The sequence below is a fragment of the Mastigoproctus giganteus genome, chromosome 6 (assembly GCF_048544385.1).
Source record: "Mastigoproctus giganteus isolate SK-2022 chromosome 6, ASM4854438v1, whole genome shotgun sequence".
Taxonomy (NCBI): domain Eukaryota; kingdom Metazoa; phylum Arthropoda; class Arachnida; order Uropygi; family Thelyphonidae; genus Mastigoproctus; species Mastigoproctus giganteus.
The window spans coordinates 193561893-193580774 of record NC_143580.1 but is presented as its reverse complement, the minus strand read 5'-3'; the positions used below and the strand labels follow the sequence as shown (position 1 = coordinate 193580774).

The window sequence follows — 18882 nt, the reverse complement described above, 5'->3', positions numbered from 1 at the left end:
TTAAAACAAAAAAATCGAAAAATTTACATTAGAGTAAAAAATAATTAAAAATCAATTTAACACAATTAAAAATATTAAAAAGAATAATGAAAATATTAAAATGATTTTCCTTCCTCCTCGGTATAGTATGTAGAACACTTCTGTATGATATTCTCCAGAAAGGAAGGAAAATCGTTTTGAATATTTTCGTTAGATTCTTTTTAATATTTTTAATTGCATTAAATTGGTTCTTAATTATTTTTTACTCTAATGTAAGTTTTCGTTTTAATTTCTGGAGAGTATCATACGGAAGTGTTCTACGTACTATATTGAGGTAAAACTCCTCTTATTATTTTACGATTATAATTTGTATATATATATATATATATTTTTTTTTTTTTGCAAATTTTAATCGGTGATTTTCATATTAAACTGTAATTATTGTCAGTAATGCAGTTTTTGTGAACTGACTATTAGTATTTAGATATTAAATAATAAATATTTCCTTTTGTTTCCTATTTTGTTTTCTCATATTCTCTTATTATAACATTCATAAATATGCATAAATATAAATATACAAATTTGTTTGTAACATATACATATGTTGTAAATATTAAATAATAATAAAAAAATACTACATGTACCCCAAAGTTTACATTCTCCCCCTGTGGTGCAAATGCTCCGGATTCAACACTGGTCTTGATGCCAAGAAAGCACCAAGTCCCGATGGTATTTCTCCACTTATTCTCAAAACCTGTGCTCCTGAACTTACTCCTGTTCTGTGTCACCTTTTTTAACTTTCTTATTCCAAAAGTTTTTCCCCCTTCTGCTTGGAAATTAGCTCATATCCAGCCAGTTCCAAAAAGGGGGAAAAACCCGTCCCAACCAATTATCGTCCAATTGCACTTACTTCTACTCTTTATAAAAGTAATGGAGAAATCTATTAACTGCTAACTCCTAAACTATCTAGAAACTTTCCATCTGATCAATGATTGTCAGTATGATTCCCTCAGTGTAGATCCACTGGTGATATACTGGTTTATGTTACCCATCTATGGGCAAACTCAATAGAAAAGTTTGGTGAAACTCAAGCAGTTACTCTTGACATTTCAAAGACTTTTAATCATGTTTGGCCTAAAGGTCTTTTAAGTAAGCTTCCATCTTATGATTTGCCAACTATTTTTTGTAATTGGGTATCCAGTTTTCTCTCTGACTCTCACTGTGGGTGATGGTAGACATCTCTCTGTCTTCTATCTTCTCCGCTAATGCAAGCATTCCCAAGGTTCAGTTCTTTCTCCTAGCCTTTTCCTCCAGTATATTAATGACCTTCTTCCATTGACTGGAAATTGTATCCATAGTTTTGCTGATGATAGCACATTACATTCCACCTTCCAGTTTGAGAAACCTTGCCCTATACAGATGGCTTCAACTTCTCAAATATCTACTACTAATTCCCTAAATTCTGATTTATATGTAATTCTTCAATGCAGGCAAAGATAACTTAGTTAGTTTCAATCCTCCTAAAACTCAATCCTGTCATATATCTTGCAAAAATAATTCTTCTGCTCCTTTGCTTATCTTCAATGACAGTCATTTTTTGACAAGATCACATATCTTTATTACGAACCTGAGGGGGCATACATTCAAATTGAGGAAAGACAGTTGCAGAATAGATGTGCAGAAGTTTGCCTTTAGCCATGCGGGTAGTTGATTGCTGGAACAGGTTTTTTTTTTCTTTGGCTGATGCTGTATAAGCTTGCTTTCTTGCATCATATGCCTCAACTAATGCTAGTATGATATCAGAATAACAGGTGTAAGGGCAGCTGCAACTAATTTATTCTGGAAGTAACATACAGCATAAGGAAGGCATGGCAATAACTTCTGGAACTGGTTGGGAAGCATTATCGAGTATTCATGTAGGCAAAATTTAAGATGGTAAAGTTGGGTGATGTCTGTAAATACAGCCCAAATGAAGGCTCAAAATATAGAAAAGTTCTTTAATATGTTGGAAGCAGTAGTAGAAACTAGTTGCAAAGAAAGGATTTAATAATAGTTTAAATAAGAGAAATAAATAATGTTTGGAGATTTAAACAGCAGAGTTGAAAATGACAATAACATCTACAGAGATATTTTGGAAAATTTGAAGAGAAAGGTAAAAAAAAAAAAAGCTACTAAAATTTTGCCCTGTGCTCAATTATAAACACAGTACAGTCAGTTCTCCTATAACACTCATTTTTGCAACACGAATTTGTTCCAACGTGACTGATATATTAGGGAACAATGCAAGTATAATGTGATTTTTGTGTTGGCTCGTGCGCGATTTCGTCTACTAGTAACACTAGGTGAATGCAAAACCTGGCACCAAGCTGAATGTGGCAACCTGCGCAGCAATACTTACAAGTTTACGAGCTTAAAAAAATGTCAAATGTGTGAGAGCTATATTTCCCATTTACTGTAGTTGTATTGGTCAGAGACACTGTTTTCATTCACTGTATTCACAAGATGAGGGTGCCTCCGTAGCCAGGTGGACAGGAGCAGCAGTGCGTAGCACACGTTTCTTGATTAGACCGGGGTTCGAGTCCGTGACCACCAAATACAGAGGATGCGGAAAGGTCAGGGAATGACCACCGCATATCCCCGGAGCAATATGACCTTAGTTGCTAATGCTCCTAAAAACCAAAAATAACAATAACACAAGATGACTTGTGATATTGTTGGTCGACTCATTTTCAAAATCAACATTTTTCTGTTCGAACAGAAATTTCATGAGGCGTGAGCACATTTCTGGAGGTTACCACCATAAAACAATAAAAACAAATTGGCTTTTCAGTTAGTGCAATCTAATTATAAACGGGTAGTAAACTCAATCTTATTGCATTTGCGATAATACCGATAGTGGAATTCTGTGGGTTTTTACGTTATTATGGAGAAATGTCTTTCCCCTTCCTCTTCAATCATAAAAAAACATAAATAAATTTTCAGAATCTTCTCTTCATTCCTATTTTTTAAGCTTCGTAAAATTGTCTCACTTCTGAAATTTGTGTGTCCTGTGTTCGTTGTTATTGATTGCTTACCTTTATTGCTGTTTTAAATTTTACAATCCAAAAAAAAACAAGGTAAATTTAAGATATTTAAACCTGTGTTAGCAATTTTATTGGGTTTCTAACTTTTTTTAGTGTTTTTACTTTCCAGACTTTTTTTTTTTTGAGTGCTCTGCCTCTATCCCTATTTTCCCCATAAGTCCTGTTGTTTTTAATGTGAAATACCATAACGTGAAGATTTTTAGGAACACATGTACTGCGTTATAGCAGAACTGACTGTATTTCAAAACAAAGACACCCACCAGTTGACATGATAGAACACAAAAACAGAAATGAGAAAAGCACAACTAATACATCTTTATAGAATAGGATCTTGATGAGTAAGTTGATGATACAAGGGTAACTAGAGGATTTGAGATTGTTCAGTACATCATATTGTATTGAGAAATTAAAAATGGTAATTTGTATGAAAAAATAAGACTGCAAAAGTGTTAAAACAGACAAAAATCAAAGCTTTCAGAAATTTTTGACAAATAAAACTAATAAATAATTATTGGAATATAAAGCAAGTGTAGATAGGCAAAAAAAAAGAAATTTGGAAGATTTTAGTAAAGACATGGAAAATAAATGGTGAAAAAAGTTTTTGCATTTAGTTAAAAATTGCAAAATGAGTGGTAAACCGTAAATAAAGTAATCAAAGTGATAAAGGCAAAGTTAAAAACTTAAAGATACTTTTGTTCACAGTACCTTTGAGTTTTTAATGAACAAAATAAAAACAGTGTCTTCAAGTTTTAAACGAATAACAGGATAAAAACATTGCCTTCAAGTTTTAAATGAATAATGGATTTGCCTTCTTGGTGATATTATTCGATAAAAACAATATTAGTAACTTTAGGTTGACCTATGGATAATGTAGTCATTTCTGAAGTGAGCATAAGTCTAACTCTGTCACTGTGGGACAGTACCATCCCTAGACAATAAAGACAGTAAAATATAATGCATAGTAGCATTCTCAAACTATTGCCTACAATGTCTGAAATGCAGCATGTGGTCATAAATTTTATGCTGTAGGATGACATGTTAGTATTAGTATTAGCAATGGCCACGTGGTGCAAGGAAGCCTATGGGTTATGCTGCACCAGCCAAAAAAATAATAATAAATAAATAAAATAAAACAATAATAATAATAAGAACAAAATTAAAAAATAAATAATTAATGAAAGAAAAGAAAATAGACAACCTATGCATTTCCCTCCTCCCATAGATAATTATCCAGCTGATCTTTGAATTTCCCCAAACTATTAGTCTCTACCACCCATGTGGGTAGCTTATTTCAGTAATTTATAACTCGCTGGCTAAAAAATAACCTTTGTGAAATCCAGTCTAAACATCTCCCCCTGTAACTTGAAATAATGGCCCCTAGTTCTAGAATTATTTATAACCATGAAAATTTCGTCCTCATTCATTTTACTTATGCCTCTCAGAGCCTTAAACACCTTAATCAAGTCTCCTCTAAGGTGCCTAGTATCCAAGCTCTACAACCCACATATTCGAAGTGTTTCCTCATATGAACGCCCTTTTGCTGATTCCACCAGGCGAATTACCTGTTTTTTGACCCTTTCAAGAAGCACAATGTCTTTCTTTAGGTGCAGCCTCCATACTTAAACACAGTATTCCAAATGTGGTCTAACAATAGCCTTATATAATGGAATTATGATGCCCTTATCTTTTACTAGCAATCGTTCGATAAATCATTGATAGGGCACCATTGGCCTTCCTTGCAGCCTGTCTACAGTGCTCGGAGAACTTCATGTCTGACTGTATTATAACACCTAAGTCCTTTTCCTCCACTACTGGCTTTAGCTCAACTCCACCAAGTGTATAAGTTATTTTGGGGTTACTGTTCCCCAGGTGTAATACCTTGCACTTTGCTGGATTAAAGCATAGCTGCTATTTTTCTGACTATCCCTGAAGTCTATCTAGGTCACTCTGAAGAAGCTCTGTGTGGCGGTGATCATTAATATTCTACCAATCTTTACATCATCTGCAAATTTAGACATCACGCCCTCTATCCTTTCATCGATGTCATTTATGAAAATCAAAAACAACAGTGGTCCCAATACTGATCCTTGGGGAACCCCACTTCTTACATCAACCCAACCTGAGGAATAACCATTTATCACAACCTTCTGCCTCCTGCCCCGAAGCCATCCAGCTATCCATCTAAGGATTTTCCCTGTGTTCCAAGTTTCAGCTTATAAAGTTACTACTCATGTATGACTGTCAAATTGCTGAAATCCAAATAAACAATGTCAAAATTATTCCCTAAATCCATCTCTTGAGTGACCCTGTCAAAATAGCTAACCAGATTAGTTAAACATGATTTTCCCTTTACAAAACCATGCTGAGTATCCTTCAGAATTCCATTTCTATCTAAATGATCCCACATTCCACCCTTGATCATTGTCTCCATGATTTTCCCTACTACTGAAATTAGACTGACCAGCCGGTAATTTCCCACTTCACTCTTAGAATCACCCTTATGTATTGGAGATACATAAGGGCGGTTCCACTTTTCCGATCCAGTGGAATCACTCCCAAGTCCAGTGGCTAATTATGAGAGCATCTCATAATTAGCCTCAGTGGTTCAATGCAATCACTTGCCACCTCCCTTAAGATTATAGGATATATGCCATTGACCCCAGGAGCCTTTCTCGCCTGTAGGCTCAGTTTTTTCAATAAATAAACATGCAAAATTTCAACATCATTAATTACATTTTTTTCAACTTCACTCCCATAATTTCTCATTGACACAAAGGGTTTTTCTTCTGTAAATATTGATGCAAAGTAACTGTTGAGTTCATCTGCAACTTCAGCTGGAGTATCTAATACTATCCCGCATCCATTACATGGTTCTGATCTGGTTTGTTCTTCTCTTCTTTGCATTTATATATGTGAAGGATTCCTTATCCCTGCTCTTTGCTCTCTTTGCCAGCAATCTCTCATAATCTACCTTTGCCAAACTCACCTTTTCTGTGGCACTATTACAGATCAATTTGTAATTGTTATAGTCTTTGGTACTTTTTATTGCACTGTAAGTTTTCCATGCTGTCTTTTTCTGCTCGAGTAATCTGCCAACTTCTTTATTCATCCAACTTGGATTCTTCCTCGTGGAGTATTTTTTTAATGGTATATAAGCATTCAAGGTTCTGTGATTAATGTTTTAAAGGTATACCATAATTCAATTGTATTCACTCTCTGTGTGATATCTACCCAGTTAATAGAGGCCGCGTAGTACCTTAAGCCACCGTAATTTCCTTTTCTGAAATTATAACCCATTCCTTTGCCTTTAACTACTGCTACCTCTCTCTTCATCGTCCACCGTAGAACTCCGGGATCACTTCCTGCTACTGGTTCCTGTACTGTCAGCCCTATTATGTCATCTGGTTCATGGGTGATGATGAAGTCTAGAATATTCTATTCTCTAGTACTTTCCCTACCATCTTGATACAAATAACAATCATCTAATTGATTTAAAAATTTTTGTCCCCAATGTAGAATTTCCTTCCCATTTGCTCCAATCAATTAGAGGCAAATTAAAATCACCCATAATAAGACATTGATGCTTACTTGCCCATTCCATTTGCATGTAGAGGCTCTCATCATAATCTTCACAATCACCTGGCCTGTAGATTACTCCCACTCTCATTATGCCTTTGCTTCCGGGCGCCACCGTAGGCAGATGGGCAGGAGCAGCAGTGCGTAGCACACGCTTCTTGATTAGACCGGGGTTTGAGCCCGCGACCACCAAATACGGAGGATGTGGAAAGGTCAGGGAATGACCACCACATATCCCCGGAGCAATATGGCCTTAGTTGCTAATGCTCCTAAAAACCAAATAACAACATAACAGCCTTTGCTTCCAACTATCTCATACCATACAGATGTATGTTGTTTCATCAGACAATAGTTTGAAAAAGCTACTCTGCATTATGCAGATTAGCTTTCTTAAACTGTTAATATTCAGTATATTGTTGCAGTATGTAATATGCAATATACTATTCCACTTGTTGATAGTATGTATGTCATATGGAAATCTTAATGATGATTACATCTCCTAACATTTTCTTCCTTCCAGCTGCCCATCAGAGTGGCCATAACAGTGGAGTGATTCATGCTGGCATTTACTATACTCCAGGTTCTCTGAAGGCTAAACTTTGTGTCCAGGGTATGGAACTTACTTACAAGTACTGTGATGAGTATAACATACCTTATAAAAAATGTGGGAAGGTATAGTATCTAGAAAAATAATAATGCTTCATCTACATGTTTGTCACATATCATTATAGCTTTTGAGTATTTAAATATATTTATATAGCAAAACTAAATGTATTACTTACAAACACTATGACACGTAACTGAAACTGGTTTTGATAACTTGCTTTACAGTTTTCTTGTGCAGCTTTTATCCCTGATGCCAAGAGCAGCAAAATAAACTACATGTATGGCACCACAATGCTATTCATTTATTATTATTCCCAACAAGGCACTGTTACAAAAGTGCCCACAGATGCAAGCACTCATTCCCCATGTCATGGTGTTTATGAACTGCAAACATACTAACTTCACCTTTGTTGTTGAAAAGTAGGTTTTTTGGCTTATGCCTAATGGACTGTGCTTATTAGGACTTTTGGTTAATCATTTATTTCCTTTTTGTTACTGTGAAATTTAATTTTAAACTTTGTTACTTAATGAGATTAGTTTACATATACATAAGCTTTGTTGTATATACAACAACTGCTTATTATTCAAAAATATCAGACTGTATTGTGACCACCATGTAATTCTTGATGCTATTTGAATGTAATTGCAAAAGCGCTGTCTATTAGATGATTAGTTAAAGATTTAATTGAAGGAAAAAGGCTAAAAAAAGTAGATAGAAGGCAGGTGTTGAAAGGGAGCTAATGCATTAGAATACACTGGATCCCATCATGTTCTCTTTTTGTTTATTTTAGTGTTTTGAATTTGAGAACATTGCCCAAAGATTAGTTTATTCAGTGGTTATTGCAAGATAACTTTAAAGTTATTTATGCTAATGACAATTGGATGAAAAATGTTCATAGCAATCAATGTGTTTGTTGAGTACAACATTGATGATTACATGAATATTCACAAGGATATTTAAAAAAAAAAAAGATATGGAATCATGGGTGCTGGCAGCATGGTGCAAGTACACCACCTTTGGATTTCGAAGTAATACACAATTTTTAATATTTTCAGTAATTTATTGAATCATAAGATATTGCATGTATTTGAAAATTTCGTGAACAAAAAATTTATTCCACATGCACCACCTTAAAAAATATCCTGTCGGTATGGAATAACACGTTTTTGGTTTTTAATAACATTACACAATGTGTTTCTCTTTTAATAACATTATACAATATGTTTTTCTCTTTTAGTTCATGTGTTATGAATTTAGAAGATATATGATTCAGAAGAGCCTCTATGTACAGTAAGTGCTGGTTATAGTGATCACCGGTTATTAGAATCAGCTGCTTTATAGAATAAAATTTCGAAGAACCGATTCAAATCAATAAAATGCACTACACTTGAATCATTTATTAGAATCGCAATTTCAGTTATAAGAATCAATTGTGAATGCTTGTGTGATATTTTTCTAAAGCACATTTCTGGAGGTCGCAACCATAAAACAATAAAAACAATTTGCAGTTTCCGGTTTATTGGGCTTTTTTGTTAATGCAATTCTGTTAGTGAAATAAACAGGTAGTAAACTCAGTCTTATTGCATTTGCAATAATACCGATAGCTGGAATTCTGTGTTTTCATGTTGTTATGGTGAAATGTGTTTCCCCTTCGCTGAAATCTGCTCTTCATTTCTACATCTAAACTTCGTCTCACTTGCATATGTTGTGTTAGTTCCAATTTTTGTGTGTGCCGTGTGCATTAAAACACAAATACACAAAAAACAGTCAGTGAACAGAAAGAGAGTGAATTTGAGTGTAAAAGATAAGTTACGAATTATAGAAACGTATGATAAATTAAGCTTAGACAATATGTCTCAAAGCAAAGCGGCAGTAAAATTAGGAGTGCCTCAGTCATCTTTATCAAAATTATGAAAATCACGTCACACATTAAACACTAATGTGATTAGTGAAACCAGATAAAGGAAGCGTGAAGGGAAATGCCAAACAGTTGGTGAAGCTCTGTTTGTTTGGTTCAAACAGGCTAGCTCATTTAATGCACCAATCAATCATAGCATTCTTCTTCAAAAAGCTAATGATTTTGCTGAAAAACTACACGAAGGTTTTAAGGCGATAGATGGATGGCTGACAAGATAGAAGGAGAGGTATGATATTGTTTACAAAAAATTTCACAGGGAAAAACAGGATTCTGATGGTTCCACAGCTGACACCTAGTTGAAAACTTCTTGGCAAACTGTGTTAAGCACTTATAATCCTGAAGACATTTTTAATACAGATGAAACAGGGTTGTACTACAGGGCTACTTCAGACCATTGCATGATTTTTAAAAATTCCTGTGTGTCTGCAGGAAAGAAGGTCAAGGACAGGATTGCAGTTCTTTTAACATGCAACATTATAGGAACAATCAAGGTGAAGCTGTTAGTTATAGGCAAGAGTAAATCACCTAGATGTTTTAAAGGAAGAAAACAGCTGCCTATTGAATATGCCAATAATGCCAGTGCTTGGGTGACAGCTTCTTCATTTGAAGATTATCTTTGTAAATGGGATTTGCAATTGGATAAGAAAAAAAAAAAAAAAAAAAAAATGCATTGGTTTTGGACATCTGCCCAGCTCTTCCAAAGTTGACTTTCAAAAACATTGAATTAGTTTTTCTACCTTCGAATACCACATCACTGATTCATCCTCTCGATCAGGAAATAATAGAAACACCTATAAGATCTTTTATAGATTGTCCAGTCTATAGATGAAGGTTTGGGAACATCATCCAATATTGCAAAGCAGATAACTGTTCTAGATGCACTTCATATGACAATGAGTGCTTGGAATGAAGTTTCTGAAACTTGCTAATGCAGGTTTTTTAAAAAAAAATGTGGATTAATTATTCATGATGGTCAACTAAGTCATGATACTGATCACATTAAAAAGCCTGAAGACATTGGTGAACAGGAATTTAATGATTGGGTGGACATAGATGGTGATCTACAAGTTACTACAGCTTTAATAGATGAAAAAATTGCCCAGTCTGTTACCAATAATTTCACCGAGGAGGAGGAAAATGAAGATGAACCCGAACAAATTCCAGTTTCAAAACGGCAAACTTGTGAAGCTGTAGCCGTCCTGAGGAGAACGTTGGAAGAAATTGGTGCAAGTGATTGTGAATATTGACTCTTATACAATATTGAAAAATCTATAAATAGACTTTGTGTAGTGATAATTTAAAGCAATCTAAAATAAGTGATTATTTTAAATTATAATCATATTACAAAGTGTTATGTTTAATATGTCACTTTGCTATGTATGTAAGTATAAATTTATTTTTATTTTGCTAACCTGTGGATAATATTCTTCCGATTTTCACGTGTCATTTAATTGGTAATAAACATTTGGTAATAAAGTATGAATTTATGCTTTATATCTTTATTTTTATAGCCTCTCTGTATAATATTTGTCGATATTCGCTTGTTAGAATCGCCGTTTATTAGAATCAGAATTCAATTTGCAAACGTGATCACTATAACCGACTCTTACTGTATGTATTTTATTAACTTTAAGCAGTCTATTGGAAAAGGCCTTTGAAGTATACTTGTTACTACAGAAAAGTGAAAGGATAAAAGGTCTAATTTTTGGTTTGAAGGAAGTCCATTTTGCAAGAATACTAACTGACATTTTGTTTTGTTTGAAGTATGGAAGTTTACCTAACATGTTGTCTCTAATGGTTGTTGATATTTTTCATTAATTTGCCTGTATGTAAGGTATTTGTACATATCAAAGAAATTCTTATGTGCAGAATTAGAACGTAGGGGTGACTTATGTTTTGCTTGCTTTCCTTTGCTATTAGTTCATTGCCTTTGCCTCTCTTTTAGTATTTTTCTGAAGGGTTAAATTCACTAATTTGAGCACAAATGGAAATTGTGAAGTTTGGTAATCCAATTTGGGAAAAATAAATTTTATTCTTCCATGTCAATTCATCTCATTTGAAACTCTCACCACCATGCTCCAGTTTTGTTGGAAAAAAAATTCCTACAATCATTTCAAAAATCTCTCACTCAGTCTGCAGCAATTTCAAAATTTAAAACTCAGTTTTTGCCACAACTCCATTCAGATGGAAGTGAACTTTGTCATATCATGGGATATTCCAAGACACTACATTCTTCCCATTTGTCCTAGAAAGTTCTGAATGTAAATCTTCTTGTTGGTAATTCAGGTCCTGAATTACCAACAAGAAGATGTAGTGAGTGATAGATGTTTTTTAGTAGCATTGCCCAACCTTTTTTTTTTTTTTTCAGATAAGAACAACTTTTATATTTGAGGTAGAACCACGGACTACTTTTATAGGCACCTCCATAGCTGGGTGGGCAGGAGTAGCAGTAAGTATCACATGCTTCTTGATTAGACTGGGGTTTGAGCCCGTGACCACCAAATACAGAGGATGCAGAAAGGTCAGGGAATGACCACCGCATATCCCCGGAACAATATGGCCTTAGTTGCTAATGCTCCTAAAAACCAAATAACAAACAAACAAACAAACAAACAAACTACTTTTATATTTGAAGTAGAGACAATGAACCACAAAAAATATTAAGCTATTCGTACCAATATATTAATAACTATTTTATAAATACCATATATATTCATACTTAACATATGTAGTATATGTTGAGTTGTTTTAGTTGTACCTGTATCTCTCATCAGGATTAATGAGATTGTTGCCTACAACAAAAGAAAGCTCTATTTTATTCCCATGGATCACTTATGTAAGTTGCAAGGACCACTGCTGAGGAAACAATGATATATGGACTAATGGCAATACACATTTCTTAGCATTTAAGTACAATTGTCTTTAACACTTCCATATATCATGCTAAGCCTGTAGGCATCATTTACTTCATTAATATGGTGGGTATATGCTATCCCCTCAATCGTGTCAGGAGAACTGCATTTTCATTGTCCACTTTAATACACGCGCACACACATACACGCACACACACACGCACACACACACACACACACACACACACACACAGAAAAAAGCTTCTCGTGTCCTAAAATTTTTGGCCATCACCTAAGGCCAAAGTTCATAGGATCTCATCTCAATATTTTTCTTTTGTCTTTACTCCTTGAATTTTTGTAATGCATTACTGGCCTCCATAGCTGGGTGGTCAGGAGTGGGAGTGCAGTAGCACACGCTCTTTGATTAGACTGGGGTTCAAGCCCCTGACTGCTGAATACGGTTGATCTGCCAACCCGCACTGGACCTACGTGGCAGATTATGGTCCATTTCCCTCAGCATGAATTGTTGAGGAGGCTTCCATCCTGCAGTGGGTTGATAATGGCTGCACTTTACCTTTTTTTACTACTTGTGGTGGATTGAGCATCAACTCCATAAATAATTGCAAACTGTTTTTCCTAGATGATAAAATGCTAAAATAAAGTACACAGTCATCCTTGAAGAGGATGACTGTGTAGTTTATTTTCATGCAATCTATTGTTATTTTCACATAATCTTGGCGCATTATGGCCTTAGCTGCCAATGCACCATTAAAAATCAAATCAATCAATCAATCACGTAATCTACTGTGTGAAAAGTCACTTCATATTGATATCTAAAAGCCCAATGGTAACTTCTATAAGGTGGTCCCATATTGTGGAGAGAGAAAGGTAAAAGGAACTTGCTAAAGTTAAGCTGTTTTGTAAAAAGTAACTTGTTATTTTCAAGTTTATATATATATATTTTTTTAATATTATTACCATCTGACATTTATTTTAATTTTTTAAAGTAAAGAATACTAAAACTTCTAGAGAAACAGGGAAAAAATGTTTCTTTTGTTTTTTTAACAGATAATGTAGATATCTAAAGATTTATTAAATTTCAATAATAGCTGCACTTCAGAATTTGCATCATATACTTTTTTTTTTAGCTAATAGTAGCTGTAAGTCCAGAAGAACTAACCAGGCTAGATGCCTTGTTTGAAAAAGGATTGAAAAATAATGTCAAAGATTTAAAACAAGTAAAGTCTACAGAAATAAAAGAGATAGAGCCAAATTGCAAGGTAAGATTTCAAACTTAAAAGGTCGTTCAAATGAAACTGAAAAATCAATAAAATGTATATTATGCTGAAACTGATGGTAAGCTTGTATCAGCTTGGCAATGTTGAGTATCCATGTGGCACCATCTGTTGGTGTTACTTAGAAACAGTTAATTTTCAAGATGGTGGTGGTGGTGGCACTCTTACAGTCATGCACCAAGCTAGAGATCTGATCTGTAATCCAATTCTTTATTGCAGAAGGAATAAAACCTCCTACATTCAAAAATTCAGTGACAAGTCTACAAATGGATGAATAAGCTTAAGAATGGTATTGAACATGTTCAGGGTTTTGCTTGACCAAGGCAAGCATATCACGTTCTGACACTAGAAGTTATAGTGATAGTAGAAGAATTCATACAAGGAAACCATTGAATTATACTGTTGAAGAAATTTTCATGCTGTGCAAGATTAGTGTTGGTTTTTAGTGCATACTATGCATATTATCAAGCAGTAGCTCTTTAGAAATATGTGTGCTTGATGAATTTCTCAACAGAACTGAAGGAACAATTACTTTAGTTATATAAAAGTTGAAACAACTTTTATATAACTTTTTGCAGTTTTTCATTTGAATAGCTTTTGTACAGTACTGTGCATATTATTATGGTAAAGTGGATTCCTTGCTCATTTTATGATATTTATTAATACTTCTTGCATTTGATGAAAAATATTTATTTTGCTAAACATCTCACATCAACTATAAAATCTTAAACTTTTAGCATGATATTTATTATTTTAAATTTAAATTTATGCCACCAGGTGGTGGTTATGTCCAGCAGTCAGTTTCCTAAGCTTTGCACGTTTAGGCCTGCTTCAGTGTTTTGCTTCTTCTGGCATCTTTTCAAGTCTGTGACATCATTCCTATTGCATTTATTGTTGTAATAGACAAGTGTGCTTCCATCGGATAGGAAATACAGCAGACCCTCGATTAACCGGGACACTTCAAGACTCCAAAAAAAAAAATAAATAAATAACCAGAAATCAAAAAAATTCAAGTAATAACTAGAATAGGTATAAACAGATACAGGTAATTCTCGCTTTAAGAGTTTTTTTTTTTCTCTCAGAGTATCAAGTATCAACAAAATTGAAAATACGAACATTAATTTCAAAAAATGAATGTTAAACATTCATAAATACCACATTTCAAACCACGCGCGTAGCTGTACAATAGAGTGTACCCAGCATTATGATATTAATCCATTCCAGAGACAGCATCATATCGTGAAAATATCGTAATGTGAACCCAATACCACATTGTTTTTTGGTAATTCGTTCCTTGACCTCGGAAGTTGAAATTTTCACTATATAACTCTCTAAAAGGTCGTTTTTATAGTGCAAATTGTATTAATTACCAAACAAAATCACTAAAATGCACTACACTTTCATCTTTATCATATGTTCTGTTATAAGAACCAATTTTGAACAGCTTTGTGATATTTTCTAGAGGTCACAACCATAAAACAATAAAAACAATTTGCACTTTCCGGTTTATTGGGCTTTTCTGTTACTGCAAGCAATTATAAACTTGATGTTATTGCATTTGTGAAAATACTGATAGTTGGAATTGTGTGGTTTTTTGCATTATTATGGTGAAATGTGTTTCCCCTTTACTGAAATCTTCAATCATATAAAAAACAAATAAATTTTCAGAATCTTCTCTTCCTTCCTTTTTTTTAAGCTTCGTAAACTTTTTACTCCCCGCAAATCGTGTTAGTTGCAATTTGTGCGTTCCGTTAAAAAATGCTTGTGCATCTATTGAAATTTATAAAGAAAATAGAAGATTATCTTGAAAACAAATGCCTGTTGAAGCATTTCTGAAGAAGACGACTCCTTTTGCAACAAACCAGTGAGTGCCGAGCCAATAATTAGGGATCAACCGAGTGTGCATTTAGTCGATGATGATGATGAAGAATAAACATTCTTTAAAATTTGTAAGTCATAAATAATTTCTTTATTATTATAATTTGCTTGATTTTACAGGCTATGTTTTAATTTCTTTGTATAAATCAATCATTGTTAAATATAAACTAATTAGCCAACTAATTTCATTGTTGAGAATGTAACCCTTATTTTTAACTTTGTCTATGGGATTTAATTCTTGCTTTACGAGCACATGCTAGGAACGAATTAACTTGTAAAGTCAAGAACTACCTGTATTTTGCAAGTCATAAATAAGTGACAAGTAGCATTATAAGTCGTCATTGGGAGATTAGTGTACCTATTATCTTACAATCCCCGCTTTCTTTACACCTGCCACTCAAAAAAAAAAAAAAAGAGAGACCAAATGTTTAGTTTGTTTTAGTGCGTCGCATCAATTGTTGTGTTCCATTGCGCAAAAGGACAAATTTTGTTTTTTTATTTATGTCAGGGATGTCGGAATTTTTTTTATAGTAATTTTTTTTTTTTTTTTTGTTTAGAAATTGCAAAAATGATGGGTAAACGCAAAAGAGTTGTGTTTTCAGTTAAACAAAAACTTGAAATTATTCAAAAGTTTGAAAACGGTGCATCTGTTAAATCTCTAAGGAATCATTATAATAAGGATGTATGAAAATGACCAAATATTAACAAGTATCAGGCGGAATTCAGATTTGTCAATAATAATATAGTAGCAATAAGTTATTAGTCATTCCCGAGGGAGGCGCCTCCGTAGCCAGGTGGGCAGGAGCGGCAGTGCTTAGCACACGCTTCTTGATTAGACCGGGTTCGAGTCCGTGACCACCAAATACGGAGGATGCGGAAAGGTCAGGGAGTGACCACCGCATATCCCCGGAGCAATATGGCCTTAGTTGCTAATGCTCCTAAAAACCAAATAATAACAATAACAATTCCCGAGGTACATAAAACTCGACAAAGTAAGAAGTCCTGGAACGTATCTCTTACGTATGTTGGGGGCTTTTGTATTTTTGGATTAACTGGGAAATCGATTATCCGGGATTTGTTTTTTACTATCTACCCCAGAAAATCAAGAGTTTACTGTATTAAGGATTGAAAGATATTGTAGTTTATTAGGCCTACTGTAATTTATTTACTTAAAATGGGAAAGCGATCTGACTTATCACCAAGAAAAAAGGACAGATAGGGGTGTTATTGAAGAATTTTGAACTTACACAATCTGAAATTGCTAAGAAATTGTCTGTTTCACAACAGTCTGTGAGTAATATAAAAAAATGACTGAAGTTAGGGCAAAATATCACACCAAATAGAAAAGGTTGATGTGGGTGGAAAAAGATTACTTCACCTCAAGACGATCGCTGCATTGTGAAAATGTGTCGAAATAATCGAAAAATGAACTCGACAAGTAACAACTTCTATGGAAATGAGAGGTGTGGCTATATCCTCATCAACAGTAAGACGCCTCCTCCCCAGTGCAGGTTTTCAAGCATACCGAGCATGGAACAAGTCAAGGCTTACATCTGTAATGAAAGAAAAACGTCTAAAATGGGCTAAAGAGTTTCAAAATTGGACTTCTGAAGATTGGGAATGTGTTTACTTTTCAGATGAATCCATAATAGAGATTTTACAAGACAGAACCAAATATATTCAGTGGCGACCTGGAAAAGAATTGATGACAGAATGCATCATAACAACAGTAAAACATCCTGAAAAAGTGATGATATGGAGTGTGATATCTGCAAAAGGATCAGGCCATCTTTATAAAGTCACAGGGATGATGAATCAAGAACAGTACAAATCTGTCATACAAACTCTGCTTTTATCCCAAATTTGGGAATGGTATCCAGATGGACTGTGTCTTTATGCATGACAGGGCTCCATGCCATTGAGCAAAGACCATTGAAAATTTAATTCCATTGGGATGGAGGTTCTTCACTGGCCTGGCAACAGTCCAGACTTTAACCCTATAGAGGGAATCTGGGAACTACTTAAAAGAAGAGTTCATAACGTACAATGTACAAATAAGAGAATGCTGATTGAAAGAATCATTCAAGTCTGGCACCACGATGATCACCTGCCAAAACTACTTTCCAAATACATAAAAAGCATGCCAGATCGTGTCAAAGCAGTCATTAAGGCCAAAGGAGGGATTACTAAATACTGAATTGGATCAGATTTAAACATGCTACTTAGTAATTACTCAAAAACAAGATACTTTATTAGAGCTGTTAGGAAAACCAATCTTAATAAAGATGGCAATGTAGCCATTTTGTAGCAAATTTTAGAAATAAATTGTAAAACCATATAGCAAGTTATACAATAATACTTCTGATTGATTCAAAGCATTCAATAAAGCCACAGATTATCTTTCAAATAAGTTGTATTTCAATTTATCTTCTGATAATACATAAACACACTTTACCATAATAATTTTTGCCCAGTACTGTATTTTAAAAGAAGGTTGACATGAGAGAGTACTGAAATTTTGAGATGAAATCCCTTTATAATTTGGCTAATAGATTGTGTATATAGTATAAGTATGTGATACATTATAATGGTAGTATAATTGCAGATTATTCATATTATCATTAATTTATAGTGTATCATATACTTTATACACAATCTATTAGCCAAAGTTATAATAATAGGATAAAAATCATGATAACAGGATGTTTCATTTATAGTATTACTCTATACTTTGATTGCCAGAATGAGCTTCCTGGGTATTTGGCAGTTTACAGACTGGAGACCTAATTTATGAGAATGCTGCCTATGAGATGTAATGCCTGATGAGGCAGTGACAGTCATTTCTGAAGTTCAGCTGGATGTGAATAGATCTCTGGTTGATATTGAGTTCTCAAAAGTGGACCTTTGTTAAAAAAGACTGTATTGATGCTCTAAATGGCAGACTGTGACTTGCCTATCCATTCAGCTTGAGATCAGTCACATTTAGTCTTGAAAACTGCATAAGTGTGACTCCTTGTTTTGAGCTATGAAACTTTCACTTTGAGGTTTTAGTTTTCAAAGGGAATTTCTACAAGCTCAGGAGTTGTGTGGGGCGCCAGGTGCAGCACAAACATATTTTTATGTGCATTATATCCACTGTTTATGTTCATTCTTAGGAATGCCTGTAGCCCTCATGTGGATGCCTCCATCTTAATGTTCTTCCAGAGGGGCAGTTTGACAGATGGCATCTACTACTGATGAGCTACTCCAAAAGGGAAGACCTGATATATCTTCCCTTTTGGAGCAGCTGGGATTGGCCAAGAGATAGGAAGACCTGATAGATCAAATTTCAGCTGGTCTGGGATTGGCCAAGAGAGGGACTACCTAGATGAGTTGATAGTGGGGCTCTTAGGTTGCATCACAAAATCCAGATGCATGGCTTCTCTGGTCTTGTAGATTTATGGAGTCAGTAGGGAATTAATGACACTGATTCTGGGATATGCATGCAGAAGGTACCCTATCAATGATATTGGTTTGTTATACATTCTGTATTTTTGCTAGGTTGTGTAGCTAGCCCTTTAGTGAGCATCCTACCATAGAATCTATGTACAGAGAACTCTCTGCAGGGTGTAGAGTTTTCAGATCCTTCATATATAGGTTCACTCGGGGGGAGGGGAACAGGTGAGAGGATTGTCCTCTCACCTGGCTTTATACT

The 18882-nt window shown here is 34.5% G+C and overlaps 1 protein-coding gene across 4 annotated transcripts in view; it reads left to right on the top strand.

The window, feature by feature from the left end:
* L2HGDH (L-2-hydroxyglutarate dehydrogenase) overlaps window positions 1–18882 on the top strand; it is an 86339-nt gene that overhangs the window by 15426 nt on the left and 52031 nt on the right. For all 4 annotated transcript variants that reach the window (XR_016547079.1, XM_090375589.1, XM_090375587.1 and 1 more), the window contains exons 3-4: window positions 7159–7310; window positions 13164–13295. Coding sequence is in view for 3 of the 4 variants with exons in the window: in XM_090375589.1 (XP_090231715.1) it covers window positions 7159–7310; window positions 13164–13295 (284 nt within the window). In the remaining variant the exon portion in view is untranslated. The remainder of the gene's footprint in view (window positions 1–7158; window positions 7311–13163; window positions 13296–18882) is intronic.